Source organism: Rhopalosiphum padi, chromosome 2 (genome assembly GCF_020882245.1).
Source record: "Rhopalosiphum padi isolate XX-2018 chromosome 2, ASM2088224v1, whole genome shotgun sequence".
Lineage (NCBI taxonomy): Eukaryota > Metazoa > Arthropoda > Insecta > Hemiptera > Aphididae > Rhopalosiphum > Rhopalosiphum padi.
In genome coordinates, this window is record NC_083598.1 from 83,643,602 (window position 1) to 83,670,648 (window position 27,047).

At 26.1% G+C, this 27,047-nt stretch overlaps 3 protein-coding genes across 6 annotated transcripts in view; 2 read left to right on the plus strand and 1 right to left on the minus strand.

Annotated features, from left to right (window-relative positions):
* The first annotated feature begins 588 nt into the window (after window positions 1-588).
* Window positions 589-15,449, plus strand: LOC132921072 (chorion peroxidase-like). Its single transcript, XM_060983902.1, has 15 exons — window positions 589-660; window positions 5,995-6,141; window positions 6,614-6,690; window positions 8,470-8,563; window positions 8,653-9,044; window positions 9,218-9,391; window positions 9,760-9,838; window positions 10,924-11,069; window positions 11,199-11,440; window positions 12,225-12,357; window positions 12,445-12,682; window positions 13,588-13,680; window positions 13,740-13,909; window positions 13,996-14,104; window positions 14,905-15,449. The coding sequence occupies exons 1-15, from the start codon at window positions 653-655 to the stop codon at window positions 14,984-14,986; spliced, it is 2,184 nt and encodes a 727-aa protein (XP_060839885.1). The 5' UTR covers window positions 589-652; the 3' UTR covers window positions 14,987-15,449.
* Window positions 15,450-16,356: 907 nt separating this feature from the next.
* The window catches only part of LOC132920220 (uncharacterized), a 34,882-nt gene continuing 24,191 nt past the window's right edge, over window positions 16,357-27,047 (plus strand). Inside the window, exon 1 of one of the 4 annotated variants that reach the window (XM_060982440.1) lies at window positions 16,357-16,435. The gene's annotated coding sequence lies outside the window, so the exon portion shown is untranslated. Of the gene's footprint in view, window positions 16,436-25,233; window positions 25,354-27,047 lie in introns of those variants that run through there. The other 3 variants (XM_060982443.1, XM_060982439.1, XM_060982442.1) reach the window with 3 other exon arrangements.
* LOC132920223 (uncharacterized) lies at window positions 25,986-26,972 on the minus strand. Its single transcript, XM_060982446.1, has one exon. The coding sequence runs from the start codon at window positions 26,888-26,890 to the stop codon at window positions 26,216-26,218; it is 675 nt and encodes a 224-aa protein (XP_060838429.1). The 5' UTR covers window positions 26,891-26,972; the 3' UTR covers window positions 25,986-26,215.

Sequence of the window (27,047 nt, forward strand, 5' to 3'; positions counted from 1 at the left end):
CATAACGTAAACATTCATACCAACGATTGCTGATTGAAATGTTATATGTTTATATCATTCAGAAAACAATTTATATCATGTATTATTGCAATTAAACCAGTAATAACTAATAAATAATTTTTACAGAAAATAATTTGATTTTCAAAACATTGTATTTATTGAATTATAATACTTCTTTGATCTTTCTTCAAAAAAATTTTTCATGTTTTTGTATAATGAATACTCTAAATATAACATAAATACTATTCTCAATTTAACGAACAAATCATTTGGTATTAGTATAATTAGTATTAATGCAAATTATACAAGTGTTCGAAATAATATAAGATTACACTAATGCTTTAAATTAATAATGATTTTGAATATAAATATGGTATAATTGATAATGGTGCTAATTTTAATAATAACATTGGGAATGACAATTTTCTTTCACATTTTACATATACTAATTTTATGTCATTCATTTTCCGAGGTATCCTTGACCAATAGTGAAAGGTATTTAGTAATTTTGTCATATAAAAAAAGTGGTGGAAATTTTTCGTGGGAAAGATGTTGGTCTTTCAGATTGTCTCTTTATCTGTGCACATATGCATCTGATACGTAACAGACAACATTGAATACATTTTGTTGAGCGATATTCATAAAAACTTTGATGGACAGGTAAGTTCTGGCAATAATTTTGTATCAATAATATAATTAGGAGTTTAATGTATAAGTAATACACTTGTATGTTTTATACGATAATGTTAAAAATATAATTAGAAAGAATATACGCATGTGGTACTGCAAAAAAAAAAATGTTATCCGCTTTGATAAATTGAATTATTTTTTAAGTAGGAAATTAGGAAATATTTTATACTATTATTTAAAAATAGGTATATATTATATTGATTCACATGTTAATTATTTTTTATAACATACACGAATACATGATCACGATACATCACACTTATTTTAAGTACTTATTTACTATGTATGTCATATAATTGAGGTATATCTATTCATATATTTAAAATTAATATTTATTTTATATAAGACTATAAACTCAAAATTGACTCAACCGTTATGATCAAGAGTTGTATGAATTAAGAGGACACTGCTCCAGTATATGTTGTTTCCATCTTATAAACATGTAAATATAACACGGCCAATTTTCGTTCAGTAGAACCAAATTCCATATTATTTTTTTTTTATTATTAGTGTTAATTGATCCATTATCAAAGTTAAAGATAAGAAAATTATCTGTGCTTAAGCGTTGGATTTTTTTAATAATTTAATTTAAAAACTAGATATGAGCATCTTTATCTTATAATATTTGCAATACTCATATCTTATTAAACAATTAAAATATCAAAAAAAAACCTTAAGCACAGATAATATTTCTTAACTTTGATAATAGATCGATAATTTGCATAAATATTAAAGTTAATAAAACAAAATTCATTCAACTGAACGCAATCTTGCTATATTCTAAAATATCTAAATTTATAATACCAAGACATATATATTTTCAATACATGCAGGGATAATGTCTTATTAATTTTACGAGATTCGAATGGTGTTTATAGTTTTTTTCAATCTGTATGTAGGTCGTTATAGTTGTTAATGAATTTAGTTAAGGTTCACAAAAATAGAATATTTTTTTTTGTTTATTTAAATGGTTGCCATTGATTATATAGTATATATTATTATTATTATTGTTATTATTATTATTATTATTATCATTATTTAGTAGAAATATGGCATATAATATAAATATTTTTACAAAGTTAGAAAAAAAAAACAAATCTTAGAATCTTACATTTATGATCAAAATTATATTGGTAATGATTACTTTGACTGATACTAATATCTTTGAATAATTTATATCTACGTTTTGCGATAAACATTATAACAATTTATAAAATCTTTATTTTATAAAGATAATAAAATACAATTTAATAAATTAATTTGAAAATATAGCAAGGGCCAGATAAAAAAAGGTACACAGACTGCAAGTTGCCCATTCCTGATATATCAACTGAAACAAAACAGAGAACGATAGAAATATATATTAGTTTTAACCTGTGAAAAATACCGAACTTTAAAGCTAATAATAATATAAAAACTATCAATTTTACTTGTATTTTATGTGTATTTCATACACAATTTTTATTTGGTTTATTATATCTTTTTTAACTTATTAGTAATTTCTTCCAAAAGAATCATTATACGATTTAGATTTAGGACATTCTACTTGATAATTGTATTTATATTATATATAGACACCCGTTAACTCTTTTATGAATTGATTACCAAAACTGCATATACTTAAGTTAAACTATCTGATTAAATAAACATAAAAAAATCAAAAGTAAATAAAATGTACAATATATTTCATATATTAAACAAGTACTTCCGGATTTTATTCTCGGTTCTCAAACGTCATGCTTCATAATGATCTTTCTTTAATACAGTGCAGGAGAAAAATAGGACTTGTCGTCATACCATAATGTCCTATCAACATGTTTTCAGGTAATTCATGCTGCAGGTTAAAGCATAATTATTGCCAATTGACATTATGAATCGTGACCAGTTTTAGAAAATTATTATTAAACTGAAAGTAAATTGTCGTTATAATTAATAAATGGCCTCTTTCTAAAAATAAATTTGTATCACTATAATTTTACTATACTATACCTGTTAACTGTTATAATTTTAATAAAAATATAAGTTTACTAAAGGAATTACAGTAATATAATAGAAAACCATAATTTACCATTACTGCTATTTATACAATACTAAAATATATTATTCCTTTCTATATTGGTACCCACTTTCTCTGTAGATGGTCAATTACTTACAATTATTATAACAATATAATTATATAATTAAAGTTAAAAAGTAAATTAAATTCTTCTTTATTGAGTATTGACATACAGTACCTCTTACACAGAAATATTTTTATGTATTTTGCAAATCGTGAAATCTCACCCAAGTAAAACATTGATAAATATTTATAACTATTTTTAATATATAATAATAATTAATTTACAATATGTAAAACAGCCCAAGTTTAGCGTGAGTTATTAAAATAACAATTGTATGGTTACATACTTTAGTATAGTTTAAATTTATTATTATCATAGTTTTGAAGAATTAAATAATCTAAATATATTTTATTCTATAGTGTTATCTGGTATGTAGTACTTAATTTATTTATTATTTTGAAAATTGACAACATCTTAGTTTTTATTCTTATTATTTTCATTAAAACACAATGCTTTATAGTACAATTTAAAACATTATAAATTTATTATTACAATATTATTAGTCAATAGTGGCTTTTTGTGGTAAATTAAAAAACTAATTCTCCTAACTAAATATTACTAATTAGTAATTACGATTTAATTTCATAGATCCTTATTATTTAATTGTAATCTTATTATATCTTCGAATTAAATTATACAACATGCATAATAATTAACAAAATATGTCTATAGTAGTATATAATTTTATACTTACAGCACATATACTTTATATTCGATACGTTTTTTGTTGAAAAACACTGCTATTTTTCATATTATTCATTCATTATTAGTATTTGTTACGTATTAATACGCACGTCGTATTAATAGCAGTTTTACGCAATGTTTAATTAATATAATTTATATTATTATTTCTTATTGTAGATAGTAGCTAGACTGCCAGACATATTAATCATTATAATTAGGTACTTCTCACAAGTACGATGCAAAACATTAAAAAAAAAAAAAAAAAATTAAGACAATGGATATTGATATTACTAATCTTGGTTCTTGTACAAGCGTTTCATTTTATATTACATGCATGCATGGCTATAAAGATTAATATTAATTACTGAGCATTTGTGGAGATGAGCGCTTAATGGTCACAGGGTAATAGTTACAGTCTTTAAATGACGTAATACTTGTGATTTTTTTGTATTTAATATAAATCGCCGATAATACGTAAATATTTCAAGAACAATATGGAATTTATTTTGGTGTGTATTTTTTAGATAATTTTATTATTATTATTATAGCTAACGTCAAGTTTATTTAATTTCAGTTATGTTTAACATTTCGCATTATAAGCCGTGGTATATTTTTGTATTTAAATATGTGGGTACACTTAAGATAATATGAAATAGTATGGTGCAGTTATAGTCATAATAAACCACACACCCATCGTAACCTACCTTGAACTTTGAGTAACAATTATGATTATACCTATATGTACTTAATGATGGTCTGTTTGAGTTTAGCACCACTTTTTGTAAGGCGAATTTCCATTATATATATGTATATTGTATAGAATCCTATAAGTTATAGTGGTTATTATGATTTGTCAGCATCCTATTCAAATATAGCCCGCATTATTATAAACATAATAATGATGAGTAATGTAATTGGATGTGTGGATGAACCCAAAATATAGTATTTAAAATAGTTGAATCAATTGAAACGTTCTTACGATTTTGGCTTACTGTTAAATATACAGACAAGAATTTAAAGTTGCTACATAAAAAACTACGATGTATCAATAATTTGTAACAAATATTAGGAATTAATTAACTTATATTTTAGTAAAATGTAATGCGTAAAATATGTAATTATGAGTTATGACTGCAGTCATACTAATTTAAAATTTCTGTTTATATGTTTTCAAAATTGACTTCATTTCTATACCATAAAATTTTATGAAATGATGTTTTTGCTATACCTTAAATAGTTAGTGAATATATATATTTATTATAATAACAGTGTTCGTGAAATTCCCAATTACTATTAGGTTATAAATAACAGCAGGTCATAGAGTTCATTTGGATTTAAGATGTTGATATTCTCAATAATCGTGTCTATAATAGGTTGGTCATAACATGTGTTTTTGCTAGATGCTATGCAAATATATTATAGGTATGATGAAAATAAATGTTATATTATTTATTGCTTTAAAAAAGTTAATTAATTAATTTAAAGATGAACTATTTACTATTTATTCAAATCAAGTTCTTTTTTCTTATCAAAACATTGTCGTGCTATCAATAATTACGATATTAAAATTAAAAGCAGTATAGAATATAAATTATTATTAATTTATTTAAATATTTTAAAAAACTATTTAAAACCGTCATTTATTTGATACAAAAATATTTTCTTTTTTGTATAGATTCTTGTTATAAAAACCATAGCAAACTGAATTATATTCAATTCTTTGTTTAAGATTTTACAAAAATTTGAGTTGTTAATAGCTTATTGTTGTATAATATATTTAACTACATTATTATTACTATAATATATTTTATATAAATAAATTAATAAGGATATTATACAATGTAAATTATAGATAAAAAATGTATGAGGATTCTAAAAAATAGATAATTAAAATGCTCATACTAATTAAATATTTAATTACTAATATGTAATTAACGAGTTACAACTTGTAAGGTATGATAATTTGAGAATAAAATAAATTATGTGATTTAAACTTTGCAAAATTTAAGCTATTTATATAACTATAAGTATAAAATTTCATTATAGTACCTACTGAAAAAAGTAAACAAAATTACTAATTTTGTAATAAATTGTGTAAATAAGAACGTTTGGCTTATGCTTAAGAACTAAACATCGTTATTAAATATTTTTAAAAATTAAATTGGTTAATACACAGTAAATAACTTTAATTATTTGAAATGCAAAAACGTAGTACTTTAAATTAATCCTTGATTGTGCCTTTATTACCTACAAATATTCTTAAACAGTCCTTGATAATATTATATACTTTATGGATAAGCATAGTTTATATACACAGGCATACACAAGAGTATTTAGAACACTAGTGTTCATAAACATTTTATTCTTAAGAACTTTGCCTTGTAAAAAATAAAGTTAAAGTCTATTAGAGATATGATTACCTTAAATATAATACGCATTTATAATAATAGATGATTAAAAATGTTTTAGTACTCGAGATCATTATTATAATTTGTTTCAGAGTATTTATAACTGTCAGTTTAGTACTGACACTATGTACTTTTGGAACAACTCAATCTTTGGATGGCGAATGTGCACTACATTTAACTGGTTCAGGAAGGACTAGTTTTTTTGATTTCAATTCTAATACATTAAGAGGGGGCCCACTGTAAGTATCTAGATTTTTAATTTTTCAGTATATGTATTTTTAAGGTTGTAAATATTAACTAAAACTATTATGGTAAAAATTCACATGTTTTAATTTAAATTAATCACGATTATTTTTAACCATTAATAGCTTATTTAAAAATGAAAATATAAAAAAATCTCTCTGATCAATGCACAGGAAATATTCTTCTTTATAAAATATATACTATAGGTACTATTGTCTTAAACCGAATCAGAGATTTGTAACCGTGAAAATACGGAATCTCCTTGTTCCTATATTATGTGTAATGTAGACAGAGAAATTAAATGTAGGTGTGGCTGCCCCTTAATCATGAATGTGTTTTATTGTTATACTAATATATAAAAACTATACCTAATATTTATAGGTAAAAATTAACTGTATTATAATACCACCACGTTTGAAGATGTAACATTATTGTATCATACTATATTTATTATTTTTTATTCATTAGAGGCATGGGTCAACCAGGACAATGTATCACTTATGAAGCAGTCAACCAAGCATACATAGATGCCAGAAAAAGAATTAGTAAGTATTTGAATACAAAAAAATTACAAGAAACTGCTGAATAAAAATTAGCTTTGTATTTACTAATAAATAGATTAAAAATTGTAATGTTTTCAAAAAAAGAAAATATATAAAAACTGACCATAAATTTAACTTTTAATACTACAATATTATTAGTTACAATTTTGCTCTTTCCGATATTTATACAAATAAAATTGAAGTCCCTGTCTGTTAGTTATTAATCTGTCCGGGGTAATACATGAAACAATCGAACTAATTCAACGATATTTTACCAGGACCAGGAGAACATAGTAACTAATGTTTATCCCAAAACTCAACCCCCAAATGTTGACACAAAGACAATTGTTGTCCTTAAACTACGAGAGCTTAGTTTTTGGTTCACTTTATGATTGCCATTTGTTACGCGGAAGAAAAAATAATTGTCTTGTTTTTACAGGTATTAAAAAAAAAATGTCTATAGAATAACTAAAATCGCCGATATGAAAATCATTGTTATTTACATTTATTGTAAGATTAGGCATATTTATTTTATTTAGGTAAACCTAAATAATAAACAAAATCGATTTCTTATGAAATAATTACACTCAACCAATCGATAAACGTCGTAGTTAATAATAGATAATTTTTATCCGGTTGCAGTTGGGTTATAGTATAGATACAGTATAGTATATTAATAAAAAGCTTAAAGCTATCGTAATATTTTCCATTCCGCATACAAGCAGAATAAATGATACTATTTATGAACTCTATACACTATTACTAGTGAAAGGTGTATGCAATTTTCACAACCGGTTTAACTCGATAGTTGATATTTATGATTGAAGAATCTGATTATTAATTTGCATTTGCTTAGATATTGTAATGCCTATAATGATTGATAAATAGGTATTTAATTGATAGCCAAAAATAGATGGAATTGCAATAAAAACTTTTATGATAATTGAAATCAACCTCGGATAAATTCTATTATGGATATAAAACATCCTAAGTAAATAGAGAGTATTATATAATATTGTATGATGAAAATAAAATTAAAAAAATGTATATTTAAAACTCGAAAAAAAAAATAATAGATGAATGATATTTTTAATCGCGTATTGTAAGATAAGGGTAACTTTTAATTCAAATTTTAAATCAATTCAGCACTAATGGGCACTATTAAATGTTCAATATTCAATATCCACATAAGGTTTATACACTCGATATTCCTTAAAGACTTAAATGTAAAAATTTACCACATCTCATTATTAAAGATTAATAAATATATAACTTTTTTTAGGAAATATTTAAGTTACATAATCTGGAATATATCATAATATAATAGTATTAACTATATATTTGTAATATAATATTAATAAATAATTAATTTAATAATATTTATAATACGTGTTACGTCAAAATTATATAGATAGTGTAATGAATACAGTAACAATATAAATGATAAAAATGTATGAAAAGGTATATACTTTATACTTATATTTAATTAGGTACAAAAAACTCATAATATATATTTTTATAGTACTCAAACATGTAATATAAGAGAAAAATAGAGCCTCAAACATATTATTATTTTGTGCTCAAATGTGTCGCGTTATTAGATGACATTAAAAAACATACTGCAGCCGTTATATATGATGACTCAGATTTTCGAACCATATGATATACTTACATGTGTAATAACTCTAAGTTCTATCACAGTCACAAATTACATTGGCAAATTAGCAATGGTAACATTGAATTATTGTGAAGGATGATTGATACCAATACTCAATTTTTCAGATGTGGCACAAACAAATAAAGATAAGTGGACAGCTCAAGAATTGGCATCTGTTGGCGAACTATTGTTGGATATATCCATACAATTGACTAAAAAGTAAGGTGTACTCGCATACCCGCGCGCGAACACATTGCAATGATTATCGAGGCATTCATAAACATCATATTATGTTTACAATATTACAGCTATGGACTTTCTTACGAAGAAGTAGAAAAGGGATTGCCTCAAATAGATACGTCGAGAACTTTGATCGGAGAGGTGTGTCCGACGTTCTTGTCCAACGTCGAGTGCAGACCGGGAAAGTACAGGAGATATGATGGTCTATGTAATAACGTTAAGCATCCGACGTGGGGCGCTACCAATACACCATTTTCGAGACTAGTTGGACCGTTGTTTTCGGACGGCATGAGTGGACCAAAAGTCAGCAGCCTCAATAATCGAGATCTACCGACAGCTAGAGTAGTGTCCAGAACAATGCATCCCGACGAGGGATACCACGAACATGCGGCTACCGTTATGTTGGTCGCTTTTGGCCAGTTTATGGATCACGATTTCACACTCACGGGAACGCCTGCTGGTAAAATCTTAGCTTAAAAAGGTTTTAAGCGATAAATTAAATTAATTTAAAGTACAATAACGATTACCTGCAATATATGAGTTGTTTGGTAATCAACTACAGGAAACAATCATTTTTTAAAACAATTAATTAATAAATAGCCAAATTTGAATAAATACCATGTTTTTTTATAGACCCAATTACAAAGAATGAACCAGAAGAATGCTGTAATCGACCTCCGCACTTAAAAAATCCTTACTGCAACGAAATACCTGTTCCTGATGATGATTACTTTTATAGTAAATTTAATGTAAAATGTATCGATTTTGTCAGAGCTTTTCCATCAGTTAGACCAGGATGTCGTTTAGGTAAGAGAGTATGTCCATAGTTTTATTTAACTTCTTATTGGAACATTAAGTAAAATAATATATAGATATTTAAAAATTGAATATTTTTATCTTTTTTAGCACTGTTTCTAAGAACCAAAAAAATAAATAAAAATAGAAAATAGAATGTATAAGCGATGCAAAATAAATATTTTCTTTGCTCAGGATCTAAATTAATATTTGATTAGTTATTATAAATCAGCATGACGTAAATAATGTTAGATAAATAGACGTTAAAAAATAGTGTTTATAGAATTTGTTAACCGAGTTATATAGTATTGTATTATTCCGTCGTAATATAGTAATATTGTAAACTAATGCAATTTAAAAATTTACATTGTTATTTTTAGGTTCAAGGTTACCGTTCAACACATTGACAGGAGTAATAGACGCAAATACAGTTTATAGTGTGACTGAAGATTATGCTAGGTAATGAACTTCTTATTAACATTAATATAATTTTTACTCAAATCCAATTTTTAACAATTTCGATTTTGTTTTTTTTTATGTAAATCAAAAACGAATAACCGTAGATACTTAAATTTTCACCAAATGTTTATATTATTGTTTTTTATTTATGATAAAATTATTAAAATATTTAAACTATCTTTGAACTATTTACAGACATAAAAATGTTTTTTTTTTTTTTTTTTTTTTTTAAATGTCAATTAAAGTTATTTGTTGTGTAGAAACGCTTGAAAAATAAATACAAAGTTCGTCATGAGTTATTAATTTCTTAATTGAAAAATATCAAAGATCGAAAGTTACAACATCTTTTTTGTAAGCGTAGTTAGAATTTTAATGAAAATCATAGTAATGGCGAAAATTAATAAATTATTTTGTAATAAGAATTCATAAACATTTTAGTTCTTATATCTATAAGACTTAAAAATTAAAAGAAGGTTCTTTAAATACTTAGCTAAATTAATTTTGTATGAGCATTTTAAGTTCAAATGTTCACAACATTTAATATTCAGACATAAAATAATTATTTCTCTTTAAACAATTTTTAGTAACTTATTGTATTTCAAAAAAAATAATTACAATAGATATTTGAAATTTTTACCAAATGCTAGATTATCATTTTCATTGAACGATACAATTTAAAACATGTAATTTAGAATTATTTCTCTATAAATGTCAATAAAAAAATTATTCACTATTTTAACCTATAGGTTAAAATTCTTGAAAATTTAATACAAGTTTCCACAAAAGTTATTCTTATATTTACATAAAAGATAAAAATATTAAAAATACATACCTAGTTATAGTTTTATTTTTATAATCATTTAAAGTTAGGAATTTGTCGAAATTCTTTTATAGGTATATAGTTTAGGCATGTTTTCGACTTTCAAATATTGAAATAAAGCGATACCCCCATTAGAATAATTATGCCAAAATCAAATTTAATAAAACAATGTATTGTAATGTTGTGGTATACTATTGTTCTTAGCTTCAAAATGTAAACTATAATTATTATTGAACAATTTGTAACTGTCTTTGATTTTTTATAGGCATTTAAGATCCGGTTATGGAGGCTTACTTCGTATGAACCCAGCGTTTATTGATTACGGATTAAAAGATTTGTTGCCATTGAGACTTAAAGATCCTGATGAAGGATGTACTAGATTGAACCGTTCACAATATTGTTTTGATGCTGGTACAATAAATTATCTTAATTTCTATAATTAAATAATAGTTTTATATTTAAATATTTTACATATCATACCTACCATTTATATTAGTATTTAAAAAAAAAATGTATACCTATATAATTTTTAATTTACAGGAGAAGTTCGAGTAAATGAACAACTCGTGCTTGCTACTATGCATATAATATGGGCAAGAGAGCATAATAGAATAGCAAAAGAGTTTGGTAGAATTAATCCACATTGGGATGACGAAACTGTTTTTCAAGAAGCGAGACGAATCGTTATAGCAGAAATTCAGCACATAGCTTATAACGAGTTTTTGCCTATATTACTTGGAAAAGGAGTTATGGAAAAATTTGGACTACTGTTACAAAAAGAAGTAATTTAAATAACTTAATATAATATTAATTTTAAACAAATTAAATTTTTATAATTCAGGATTTATTATTTTAAGGACTAAAATAATAATTTAATAACATGTTAAATACATTTTGAATGAAACTATATTATTTATAAATAAATAAAATAATGTTTAAACTTAATATAAGAGTTAAAAATAATTTTAATTCGAACGATGTTAGTTTGTTAAACTGCATAAACCCACATATCTAGCAATAATATGTAAAAGTACTTGTATAGACTGTACATGCTATATTTAAATTAAATTTGAGTGTCAATGATTGGTAAATTGGTAATGTTTATACTTACATAAATAACTCATAATTATACAAAATGTCTATTTAAATTTAAAATAAATATATTACATTCATTTACACAAATCCATATCAAGATATACAAGTTTTGTAAATATTTTAAAATTTTTCACTTTTTAATTGTTATTTGTTTAACTACAAGCTGAATGTTTTTGTGTTTCTGAAAATAATTACAGATTATTTAGTACATTCAATATATAAATTACATAATTTGGCACACTATCGAATTTTTTGGAGTACCTACTAATTATTGTTTAATATAAATTAAATTTATCGTATATTATTTATATATAGTTAAATCACTGTAATAATATTTAGTTTTAGTTATATTAATATTTTTTTGTGTGGGTGTATCACTGGTTATCAGCTAATATCAAACTAAATTATAAATAATTATCTTAACTAATACTAATAAAATAATTACAAAAGTAAATATACATTTTTATTTAGGGCTATTGGGATGGTTATGACCCGAATGTTAACCCCAACATCTTATCCGAATTTTCAGCAGCAGCTCTCAGAATTGGTCACACATTTTTACCGACTTCAATTGAAAGATGGAGCAGAGCTCATAAATTTATCGGTAAATAAGTATAAATCAAAATGAATATATATATATATTATAAGATAAATAAAAATACTAAACAATTTTTAATTCATCTTAATTTAGCTTCTAAAAAATTGTCTGATCTTATCCGCCGTCCATACGATTTGTATAGAGTTGGAGTTCTTGATGAGTATATAATGGGGTTAACTAATCAAGTGGCTCAGGCTATGGACGATTCAATAACTCAGGAGGTAACGAATGCGTTGTTCAAGAAACCTGGTAATAGGTTTGGAGTAGACTTAGTAGCATTTAATATCCAGAGAGGCAGAGACTTCGGTTTACCCGGCTACATGGAATACAGGTAAAATATTGTTTTATGATTAATTGATTATAGTGTAAAATGTTTTCTATACATAATTATTCTAAGAAATGTAATATAATAATACTTCATTAATTGTTGTTAAATACTGTTGTTAGATATCTTACATTTTATAATTCTAAGTTAAAGAATTCCTAAATAGATGCGAACATCAACTGATTCAAATTATAATTGTTAAGTTTATAAACAATATTAGTGGGAACTGAGAGATCGTTATAATTGATTATTTACATTATAATCAATTTAAAATACAACAGTAAAGCTCAGATTGGTAACCTGCAAGTCATAATGTATTAAAAATCGACATAATTTATTCTTTTTAAATATATCTATTTTGGTTTTTTCGAAAAATTTCACCCTTATAAAATAAAATAAGCATTATGACTTTAAAAATATTTTAATTACTCATAAAATTTAATATGCACATATATTCATATTGTAAGGTCTTAGAGGACTTAAAAATTAGAAAAAAACTTTTATTATCTCGAAAAAAAAATTAATTAAAAAAATATCTTGTCTGTTTGTAAAAATGAAAAATGTTTTGGATTTTCTCTTTATTCATTTAAATAATATTAGTACAAAAATTGAATAAATCTATAATTAGCTAATGGTTCCTTTTATAAACATATAGAAAACCACGATTGGTCAATCAACTTAAATTAAGTTGTATCATTTTTTTCTATTACGAAGTTAATGATGTTTATTGTTTATACTTGATTTTAGGTCTAGTTGAAATTATTCTATACTATATTATATTGTCGTGGTGAATGCCATTATATAAAATCTATTAATCATATAAATTTACACTTAATAAACCAAAATTAATTTTGAATTTAAATATTTAAACTATACTATTTTTACTGAAATACAAATTGTATTTGTATTAGAAAATTTTGTGGCTTACCGGCGTCTAATTTATTTCAAACTTTGTCTGGAGATATGCCTAACTCTACTATTCATCGATATTCAACAATTTACGAGTAAGTAAAAAATTACAAGCTAAAAGATATCATTTATAAAATTAATTTAATTCTAACAGATCTCCAGAAGATGTAGATTTATGGTCTGGTGGTGTATCCGAAAAACCATTACCAGGAAGCATGGCAGGTCCAGTTTTTTCTTGTATTTTGGCTACTCAATTTAGCTATGCCAGAAGAGGTGATCGTTTTTGGTACGAACTGCCAAATCAACCATCTTCGTTTACTCCAGGTATTTAAGAATATAAATACAAATTATCCACTTAGAATTTAAAAAATAATCATTACAAATACGATTTTTCATAATATTTACTTTAGATCAATTACATGAAATCCGAAAAACAAGATTAGCCCGAGTATTATGCGATAACACTGATTTAATCGACACTATTCAGCTATGGCCAATCGTTCTTCCTGATCATGAAATGTAAGAAATATTTAGATACACTTTAATTTTAAATTTTATATTATCAAAATATCAACCACAAGTCTACAATATTAAATTATTTCTAATAAAATAACTCAACTCTAACTTTTTTAATATCTAACATAAATAACATTTAATATTATTTATATCATTATATGATTTTAAATGATTTAAAATAAATTTATAATCAACAACAAAAAATTATACTGTTATACATTATAATTTTATTGTTTTGTTTTTAAATTGAATAATATAGTAGGTAAAATTAAATGTTTTAATAAATTATGAAGAATTTGAATTTTTCAATTCTGTAATAAAAATAATAATATGTGTTTAATTTACATATCTTGCATTTTAAAATCTGAAAAAATATCAAGAAATTATTCATTTAAGTGTTTAATATATTAGTTAATATAATATAGTATTCTGTATGTGTTTTACATTTCGTTAGAAAAATAATTATAAAAAAAATGTGACCTTCAATAGTTACTAATTAATAATTAGTTAAAAAATTTAATAATTTTAATTTAAATTACATTAAAATGAGAAATATTTTTCTGATCTCTCTCAATTCGCAGTTATTTAAAAACTATATAATCCCATTTAATTAAATACAAAACGGTAATTAATTTAAAATAAATTAGAACGATTAGTCCGATTAAAATATCGTACATTTAGTAACATAATTTTTATTTTGGAAAGTAATTCACATGAAAATATAATTCAATACTATATTAGGTTTTGGAATTTTTATAATTTCATTAAATAATAACTATTTTAATTAACCTGTCTTCTTACAGAAATCCTAGAGTACCCTGTCGTAGCGGAATTATTCCACCATTAAACTTAAACAAATGGGCTGATTTCCCAAAGACCTCGTGAAACATATAACCATATGTATTTTAGTTCAAGCACCACCTATATAAAACGATATTTTAATGATATTTTTTCTTAAACGAAGAGAGAGTTTTGTAATTATTGTATTTATTGTAATAGAATATATATAATTTTATAGTTAATATTTACATACTGATCCACTTATTTTTCTATTAATTTGTTGATGTATTAAATTAATTTTGTTGTAGTTAAATGTAAAAAACGAAAATAACCTACGCAGTATTTTTTTCAGGAATAAGATTTGTGATACTTTTGCATTTTTTTTTTATAACTGCTATTCCTGCAATGTTAACCTGTAACGAAGCTACAAATTTGTTTCATTGTCAAACATTGTATAATATGATTTTTTTTTTGAAAAATATTTTTTGTATTTTTATGGATATTGCCTTACGCATCTAAGATATTTTTCATTTTTTTTACATAAACACGTTTATTTTAAATTAAAAATATATGATTATTGTTACTTAAAAGAGCTATTGTCATTTAATGTTTAAACCCAACAATTAAAATATAAAATATTATGTAAATTTTGTAAATTTTAACTTTGAAAATGGTCATAAAACCATTTTTATCGTAGTTCACCATCTGGTAGAAGAATATGACGTATAAAAAATTAAATTAAATCAAAAAACTTATATTTTAACTTTTATACTTGTATATCTATGTAGGTATTGATAAACTTTATTAGCAATTTAAATCTATCCATTTATGTTTTTTAATTTTTTTAAATACAAAGTTAATTTTATATTTTTTTTTTGGAGTTTTAAAATCATTTTTACATTTTTTTAAACTAGTTCATCTATAACCTATTTATAATTGTTTTTCTTTTTTAGTATTATATACTTGAAGATTAAAGATACATATTAATTATACAGATAGGTAATAAAAATGTAACAGTTAATATAATTCATATATTTATGACCATTAAGCATAGTTTAAAAATAGCAATATTACATTTCAATAAATTTATAGCTTAAATTTCGAGGTTTTACTTTTTAACGTAAACAATCAAAACATTAAATACAAATACTTAAATTGTTCTGACTTTGTGTACTATTATTTTCTATTAAAAAACTATATATATTTATTTTATTTTATTGTTTATATCAGACATTCTATATTTTTCTATCGGGTTATCATAGGACAGCGATGTTTCAGTAAAACAAACGGAAGATCTTTTTAAAACATAATTCGATTAACTGTTTGCTATACCGATCTAGATATTATAATTTATAATCTATCCAAGGTTAATCATTGTCTAACAAGATATCTTTACGTAACTGTATGATCTTGGTATAGGGATGAGAGAGGTAGGGCAAAACAACCTTGACAAAAGTATAGAAGCACCCAACATATTTATTACTATATTAGTGTACCGACGGTATCAGTGCTAGTTTGTAGAAGTCATCAGTGATAGTGAAATTTTCAATAAGGGTAAGTACATTGTTATATATTTTGCTTTTTTGTGGTACTTTTTCTTACATCGATAGGTATATCAAATATTTAAGCAAATTAAAAATGTATATTATATAATTATAATAAATATTATAACAATTTTGAAGTGACAATATCATAATCAAATCTTAAATATAATAATAATAAAAATCTACAATAACTGCAGTTGAGCAACAATAAGTGAAATCTTGAAAGTTATGTTCTTGTATAATGTATGTTTAGGCCAATATTATTTTGTTGTCTAGAATTTTAAATTGCCATTTTCAGTGCGTATAATACGAACAAGACTTGATTCTTTAATTATTTTTACACTCAACATTTTTAAGTTTTGTCCACGTACCTAATGTATACACATTATTATATACTATCTATATAACGTTATATATAACGTATTTACTCTTTAGATATTTATTTTTTTTATTTAACTGTTATGCACGTGAATTCAATATTTTCGATTTTCGTACTTATTTTAGTTTAATTAAAAGTTAAGATATAATATTAATTTGTTCTTAAAATAGCATATTATAATTTATTGTATTTTATGCATAGTGTCATTACATAATCATTCATAAATAAATACCTGTTAAAATTATAAACGTGGAAAATGATTTACGGTTTAAGGAATATTTAATAAACAACATCAACCGTCGCGTCCTTCGTAATAATCCGAGGCAATAACCCATTTCATATGACATTATATATTTATGAAAAAACGTCTTTTCTAATTAATATGAATCAAGTGCCCGTTAAACAAACATGTCTTTATCACTATTACACAAATATTTGTTAATGCGTCTTTTACTATATACGTGCTACTGTATACTAGGCGATCAACACTAGTTGTTACGACTGTCAAATTCGTCTAACTATAGGATTTCAAGGTTTCTAGATTTATAATTATACATACATGTAATAATGCAATTGGGTTTAATTTAGAATGTATAAAGGTGTCAAGCGTTATTATATTTGAAGTTCGATCGTATCGAACAGGTTTTCAATATAAATATATATCGTTCATAATATATCTACGTAGTATGGCGAATATGTCAAAAAAAAAAAAAATATATAACGTTATTGTTATTATTGAATAGCTATATGCAATAATAATATTTAATATAAACTATAATATTGTTATTGTTATGTTTGTGGTCGACTTTAACCTTACCTTAAAATTGCATACACAAAACGCCGTCTTATAAAAAATAATAGGTAAAGATTTATTCGATTTTTGTTGTGTATATTACATTATACCATTCTCACGTGTAACGATGTGTACCCATCAATGGAAATAATAACCAAAATATCAAGTACTCGCGGTTTATACGGTAATTTGAATCTTTAATTGCGACTTTTCGTGAACAGTCTAACAAAGCTCCAGTTTATCCGGTCGTGGTTGATGGTCACCGTTGATAGTGAAAGTGAAACATCTTTAAAAAAAAAAAAAAACAAATAATAGTTACAATAATAATGATAATAATAATAAAATGACCTCCAAGGACGCGGTACGTCCAGTTGCCAACGACGTTGCATAATCGCGATCACAATAAAATAATGTCCATTAAAAATTAAATATACTCATATACTCTGCGCATTGCCCGGCACATGACCCCTAGTCACGTATTGTGAGAAAAACACGATCGTAAACTCGGAATATAAGCTCTCAAGCGAACCGTTTTACCTGCCTACATGTGTACAGAAATGTAATGGGTGGGTATATTTTAATATGTTAAATATTATTATATTTATATAGTTGCATAAGATATTTTATGTCAAGTAGTCAGCGAGCACACTATTAAACATGGGGGTAGGACTTGTCAGCTGGCACCTCTGCCGGGAACTGTGAAAGTTTGCATTCCGTTTTGCATTTGCATGGTGGGTCACTCTTGTAGTACCGTCGAGACGGTTTAATAACAATAATAAAAGAGATTAAAAAATAAATATAAAAATAAAAAATAAATTATTTATACGCGTACGATGTTTTTGTAGTATTCTACTTTCCAAGGACTTTTAGTCCGGTTTCGAATATTTGTTACAAAGTTATAAATCCCTCTAAAAATATTTCCGATTACGAATTGTATCGTAACTGCATTCTTCGATTTCCATATTATTAAGTATTATTATTAGTAGTAACTGCCTAAAATATTGCTATTAAAATTGTGAAATATAGTGATCTTGATTGTTTGAATAAAAAAAAATAACATTAAATTTAATATTTTAAATAATAATAAATTGACCGTAATGCGGACCAGTTTAAACATAGCTAAAATCGAATGACTTACTATAATATTATATTATTCTATGAGAAAATCGCGGAAGGTAATTAAATTAACACTGTGTTAATTATATTACTGTTATCTGCAAAGTTTTTTTTTTTTTAGGTTAAGGACTGAATATGCTTATTGAAAAGTTTTTAGTTATAAAAGAGTTAAATATTACGTAATAAAACTCAATTTTATTTTGTATTAGTTAAGTTTGACAAATTGTAGCATTCGGCTTAACGATATTATCGTATATAACACATATTATCTACATTTATATGCAGCCATGCAGGTATTCTATTCTATTATATTTTGAACAGTAAATTTATAAATATGTGATAAAATCTTTAAACGAACGTACAATAAAAATCAAAACATTTGTTAAATTGTGAATTATTTAGATGATGCAATAATTTATAGTTTTTTGTAAATATTATTATCATAACATCAACATTTTATAATGGATTTTATATTTTTTTAAATAGTGATGTGCGATGTATATCTCTATTTTTTTAATTATCTACTCACATTCTATTAGAATGTTTAAATACAAATTAGATGCCTACGTCCTACATATTTATATTTTTATTTATACACTCATACTTATAAATTTTTTATTGGAACCTCGTAAATTGTAATTTAATTATGTTCCTATACTATATAGCTTTACGAGATATAGATTGATATTACACAATAGACGCAATTATAACTATAATATTAATTAGTTTACTTCGCAGTAACTTAAGTCACTTTATATAAATGTATATATTGTTATTATAAAAGTATTACACAGTATAAACTATGCGTTTAAATCATTTTAGCTAATTAGGAATTATTCATTGCAATGCGTTATTATTTATGCTATTTTAAAATCATCTAGTATTTTATATGCATGATAGGACACTGAGAGGGGGTACAATAGATCAACGCTATGGATGTAAATTCGATCGTAACGCGATTACCTTCAATAAAATGGATTGTATTCGTAAACCTGGAGAAAAAAAATTATAACAATAATAACCTAGACCTTAAACTTGCGTGTGGCCGTAGGATGATCTTTGAAAAACTTACGTAAGAAAAAAATACTTGCAATTTATTGCATCACTTATTTCTATTCGTATATAATAGTCATGGCATTGAAATAATCGAACATGTAAGAAATAATTAACATATGAAAAATGTTGATACTATTTTTATTAGAGTATCGTGTGGAAATACGGATGAATGAATGATTGTGACCTTCTGACAAATCAGATGCATACCCAAAACCAATACTGAATTCAAAAAATATCAACGTATAAAAATAATATTATAACTGATCTTTTGTTTTTTATATGTTATTATACATAGTACCCACCTACCAATCATTATTCATTACAATTAGTTAACTAAATTTGTATACCGCGAGCTATAAATACGAGTTAGTAGCCTTTAAATATTATAATTTATGTTTCAATCGATAATTATCATCAAAATATATTGAGCAACTACATACATTATATGTATACATATATATATATATATATATATATTGTATTTTGTACTTTGTTGAAATGGATTTGGATAAACATTAAATTTTTAAAAAGACATGGAACTATGAAAGGTATATTCATAGGTAATATAAGACAATAACATACGTACAACCAACCAGCCAGTTAAAACAAAAATAACTAATAAACAATATAAAATAAATATCTATGTATAAATTTATAAGCTAAAACTATATGCCATAAGGTTAGATTTTGAACTAAAAAACCTAGATTATATTTAAAAATTCCTAAAAATAAGAAAAATTAAAAATGAAATAAGTATCATTTTAAAATTATTGGATGCACATAACACATTTTGTACATGAAAAGCAATGCTTTAGGACATTCAGAAAATTTTTAATTTATTTAAGTATATAAAATCTGTTAAACATTAAAAAAAATAGGTGATTATTTAACTTTTTGTCTATATATTTTGGTAGCACATCAAAAGAAAGGATTTAGGTTATCTAGTAAAAATATTAAAATTTCGTTTATGATATCGGAAATGACTTTTATCCTCTTTAATTGACCATACTACAATAAATTATCATATTGTTTCTGCGCTACTAGGCCGTAGATATTTTGAATAAAAGCTTACTTAATTATCTAGTAAAATCGAAAGGAAATTCAATAAGTAAAAGTGTAAGTGTAGTGTGTACAATGTACGTAAGTCTGTAACATATTTGAATGATATAATCTAATATAGGTAAATAATACATATTAATAATATACTAATGTATTAAACTAAGATTGCATTTTATGTATATCAATATTTATATCGAAGTATGAATTTATGATTGAGAAATGAACACCCATCATAAAAATAAAATATTTTTAAAAAAATCGACGTATTTTACAAGTACGAGTAAATATCAAAATATGATACTTTGATCATTTTTTAATTTACTTTTACCTATAAAAAAAAATGTTCTCTTTAAAATTTTCTTTTTCAATATTTGTACGTATTTAATTCAAGGGTAACCTATTTTATTCATTGAAAAAAATACGTGGTTATGATTTAAATCATAGATAAATTGCGTTTTCATATTTTTAAAAACAGGTAGTTACAGTATATGCATTAAAAATAAATTAATTGTTACAATCGTTTCATATAGACAAAACTATCTATATCGAAATGCTCAAAATATTAAATTATGAAAAATAAATATAACACATGTTATAAAAATATTTTAATAAAATTATAAACAATTTTTTTTTATCACCGTCATTTATGGCTTTTCGAATATTATTTTTCTTCGTAGAACCTTTATTACCCATTAATCTATATCTTAAGCCTTAACCAAAAAACAGTACTTCCTATAACTACTAATATTAATATAGAGTTTATAATAAAAAGCGAATAATTGTTATAGTATAAAAGTTTTATATTGAGATAAAATTATGATAATTAGTGATAATTTTACAATAAAACGAATAAGCGATTGAAATAATAATGTCAAATTATTAAAAATACATTATTTATTATTTATCTTGATACAAAAATCAAAATAAATTAAAGTGTGATCATTTATAGTTTATGCTGTATTGTATATACTTACCTAACCTTAATATAATTAATTTTAATTAAAAAAAATATATATATGACGTAGTTCACCATAAATTTATTAAATTAACAAAAATGTATTTACATTTTTGTAAACTCGGGTTATCTATCGGGACATCCGGAGTCGTTATTATTATAACACTTGGCGTTAATTAACTACATGTACTACTTGGTATAATAAATATTATATGCTACTTCATACTGTGATTTTTACATTTGCATATCGTATAAGAGGTACAGTCAAACAGTTATTAAATGTAATTAAAAACATTATTCATAGACCAGTAATTAAAAATTTAAACTTTACTTTTTATACACCATATTATAAGAACAATATTAGTGTTGATAGTATATTAAAAATTAAAATAATTTTTATTATTATTTATTTCAATTACCAAAAAAGCATGGAAAATCTCAAATTTATTGCACGAGTTTTTGAAATGTATTTTTTTATACGCTGCACGTATTACATTGCGTACCTACTTATTGCTAATGAACTTAGATTGGACGGATATAAATATGTATATAACCTTACAAACTACCTAACGTTGTTAGTAATAATACAAATATACAATATAATACATAATTTGTACGTTATTATTATAATTGCAAACGTTGATTTAAATTTAAATAATATATATCTCACGTACTTTGATATAAACACATCAACAGGTTGTTACAACCGATAATATTTCTTGGTTTACCTAATTAACCGAGTCAAGAAACTCAACGTTGGTTTTTTAATAACGGATGTAGTAAACTAAACGACTAAATGTTTTTTTTTTCAAACATGGCTAATTTAATAGTGTAATTATACTGAAATATATTTTTTTTTTTTAAATGCAAATGATATTGTATAACAGTCTGTTATTAACAGACATTTTAGCATCACAAGCATTTTAGAATTTCCATACAATTTTTATCGAATTTGACCTTAATACATATTTGTACAAAACAATCATATTCGTAAAAAAATATGCATAATATATTATTATTTATTATTATTAAAACAGGGTAATTTGTAAATCGTACACGTTATGTGTGATGGTGACATTTACATTGGAAAGCATTTGCAATTTGATATCCTACGCGTGTAGGTAGCTACACGCTACAGTATAGTTACCTATATTTATATACCTATACACTTTTGCCATGGAAACGGATGTTTTAAGAATAATTTACTAACCTAATTTTACGAAAAAGAAACGCAACAATTAAACATGAACCTTGTGTATTCCATTGTAGATGTATGTTATGTATGTTTTTTTAAAGTTTTTTTTTCATATTAATATTATTATCATTTATTTATTAAAGTTACGTTAGGTAGGGTCATCAGATAGAAGTACACAGCCTTGTGTCTATTTTATTTATTATAATACATTATGCACATATTTTTTCTCTTTACCATCACTGTTATTACTTTTGATACGCAATGTAGGTACTGTCCTCAATGTTCAGCAACCGTGAACCAAAAACCGGAATAAATCGTTGCCGCCGAACTCTGTGCGCGTTTTTTATTCCGACGATGACCCTATAGAATCGTTGTACCTGGGTACGATCACAATAACATTATTATGATATTTACATAATTATAACGCCTACTATATCTTATATAATAATAAATTCGCTCAAACATTCGACATCTATTGATCTGTGGAAGAAACCATCTACGAAGAGTAATATTGGAACAATTTTATTATTATATTGTGATGTTTAAATATTACGAGGACCGATAACATAATAATACGGCGATGACGTATACAAGGTCCGGCATGTATTAAACATAATATATAATATTAACATTGAGAAATTAGCTGCAAAAGAACGGACATAACTTATGATTTGAAAATAACCGCCGTTGGAAGACGTCGACCTTGAATCGAATAATAATAGTTATTTAATCTAAAAAAAAAATCTCTTACGACAAAAGATGATAATGTATAAGAAAGCCGCGCCGTAGAGATACACTTGTATTGTATATTAAGTGATTCTCCGAGATATTCGTTAATTGGTAAACATATATGTATTTTTTTAACCAATAATAAGAGACGACTTACCTCTACACAGTTTCTAATTATAGAGTTTGATAGGCTGCAAATTTTTATTAATAAAAGTAGGTATGTTTCTCGTATCTTGTGTACCAGATAAGCTGATAAATAATAAAAAATAATTATTACAAATGGATTTCTCAATAATAATCATATCTAAATATAGAAATATAGAATACAAAATATAATAAGGTACCTGCAGCATAAACTTTAAAATAATCTACTCGGTAAAATATTTAATTCACAATTTTACTATATAGGTAGGTAATTATGACTTAGAAATCACGTCACCTAATAGAATCGTAAATATCGTAACATATATGTATAATATTACTACTCAAGGGTGGCTACTACTGCCGAGAGTTTATTTAAATTAAATTAAATTATATAATAATACTATTAAATATTCGAATAAAAAATTATTATTCATCATTGTTATTAGTTCAATTCTAACCTAACCTTTTTTTACTATTATTATTATTTTTTATATTTTTTTTCACCCCCCTCCCCTCCCGTGGAATTGACCTCTTGTAATAACGCTCTTGTATAGTATTATAGTGTAATATAAAGAGTTAAAATGATGATTAGCATTTAAATCATTATTGGGAGGTATAAAATGAACTGCTTAATTATTTTTTTTTTTTTGTTCAAACATCATCAATATAATGACGGCATTATTATTAATACAACAAATAGGTACCTATACTGCAGTTGAACGTTCATAATATTATTTAATGTAATAGGAAACCACGGGCTAATTTATACTATTGTAATAGTGCATTTTGTTTGAAAACGGAAATTAAACGTATTATTAATCACTCCAAAGTGTTAAGAGTTATCGTTTTATTGTCCATATCTTAGTTTTCTCCGGCAGTGTACCTGCGGGAGATCGCCCTTGATGAATGATGATTACCCATATATCCTATAGGTACACTACATTTTATAATATTATGATTTATAATATATCATGCACAATATCCGGCCAATAATAATCGTTATTATTAGCGCTATTAGTTATTGCTTAGTAGTTAAACATACAATAATATATTATGTAGAAAACCTCGACGTTGCTTGTGACGCATTCATTTTGTGATATCGCGGCGTCGACGATTGAAGCGTCATCAATTCGGTCAACAGTAGACAACAATATATATAGGTAATATTATCATATTGACTACCAATAAGTGTTATACAATATTTAAATAATCAATGGAAATATAATAATATGTATTAAGTAATACATAACACAATATAATTAAATTACATTTTACGATAATAATCACGAATGGTATTTAGATCCAAAAAATTACAATCTACGTCATATCCAACACACAAGCATGTATATATAGGTCTTTTCCGTACATTTGCATGCTGTTTATTCGATCGCCGACATCGGTCCGAAACGTTTAAGTAACTGCAAAAATCACTTTCGCGCAGAACAAACTTTATAATACCCTCATCGCAAATCGTCGTAGACTCAATACAAGTCGATATAAAGGTAAGTCATTTGTGTCGTGCATATGCGCTGAAGTATATTATGATAAAATTTAGTTGCATATTTATAATGGGGCCGGTTAGGGCCCCACAGGTACTTCGAAATTGAGGAGGGGGAGGACACAATACTTTTATCTTTTAATTTTAGTGTTATTACTTTAAATAAATATTAAGGGTTAATTAGATTTTAGCATTAGATCCATTTTAGCATCACTATTAATAATTTAATTTCCATTTTTAAGTGAGCCTTTATCTTCTAAAGACCTTAGGAACACTATAAATTTCATGTTACGCCACTGATAATATTATCAAATTTCCATAACGGATTCGTATTTTCATGTCATAAAGATTTATACATCAGAGATGGGTTTGAAAGTGAGTTGTCGAATGATGAGGCCACCCCCTATGCGGTATAATATATACAAAAAAAAAATTATTGAAAAAAATCCCAATAATATATGATAATATAATATTATCATATCATACTATTTAACCTAGTCAATTTTAGTGGGGCTCCCTCTTTTTGCTGCTACCTGTACAGTTTTCACGTTAAGTCATTTGTTAGACGAAAAAATAATGTAATATAAAGCCGAAAATGAGAACTTAGCCGAATTTATTTTACCAACCAGTATACAATTCTAAACGTGACCCTGATTTTAGCCCAAATTTTAATCCCGATACGCACCCCCTTCTATCTGGCTATTATCTATCGTGAGCAATAAAACCCACCGCTGATGATGTATTTGTTCGTTGCTATTACACATATATAGTATCAGTGCAGGTGGTCGTAAATTACAGTTTTTAATATAATCATCAGGCGTGTCCACTGTCCATAACTCGCGCGCGTTATCGTCCCTGCGATATCCTCAGACTCGCGCGTATCCGTCGTCGTCGTCGTCGTTGTCGTCGTAGTCATCGCGATCGTAGTGGTCGTAGTCTTCGTCGAACAGAGGCGGCAGGCGATTGCCGCCCGATTGTCTGATCGCGTCGAAACACTCGTGGTCGCAAGCTTCGAGTGCCGTCGGCCTGGCGGACGGGTCGAACCGGAGCGTGGCCGTTACCAGCTGAACCGCGTCGGCCGGTGCCCAACTCGGGAATTCCGGTGGTCGCGTGACCAACGCTCGCTGATGCTGGGTGCTTGTGCCAGGGAACAGAGAAACGCCCGCCATGAGTTCGGCGTATACACAACCCGCGCTCCACACGTCCACCGCGGTGGTGTAGTCGGGCGCGTCGAGCGGTTGGTCGAACAGCAGCTCGGGCGCCCGGTATCGACGGGAACAAGCGTAACGAGAGTTTGGCCGGCCGTCCGACAGGTCCTTGGCGCTGCCGAAATCGCACAGCTTGAGCACGCCCGTGGACGGGTACAGCAACAGGTTGCTAGGTTTCACGTCCCGGTGGCACAGGCCCGCCGTCCAGTGCACGTACCCCAGGCCCCTGAACATCTGGTACGCGTACAGCTTGCCGTGGCCGGTGCTCGCGGTCCGACCGGCTGCGGCCAACCGCCGGATCGCGCGGTCCAAGTTGGTCGGCGCCAATTCCATTACCAAATTAAGTCGACTGCCGCCGTCGTCCGTGCCGTCTGGCCCTGCACCGCACACATAACGTCACATAATATACACTGTTGTGCTCTGATCGATAGGACGTCGTGTGTTGGCTTAACGCAAAACGTAGCGAATTAAGAAAATAATAATCATAATA

Coding starts and splice junctions, on each gene's coding strand:
- LOC132921072 (XM_060983902.1), top strand. Junction 9,839..10,923: donor GTGACTGAAGATTATGCTAG/GTAATGAACTTC, acceptor GATTTTTTATAG/GCATTTAAGATCCGGTTATG. Junction 13,910..13,995: donor ACCATCTTCGTTTACTCCAG/GTATTTAAGAAT, acceptor TATTTACTTTAG/ATCAATTACATGAAATCCGA.
- LOC132920223 (XM_060982446.1), bottom strand. CDS start 26,890: ATGGAATTGGCGCCGACCAACTTGGACCGCGCGATCCGGCGGTTGGCC.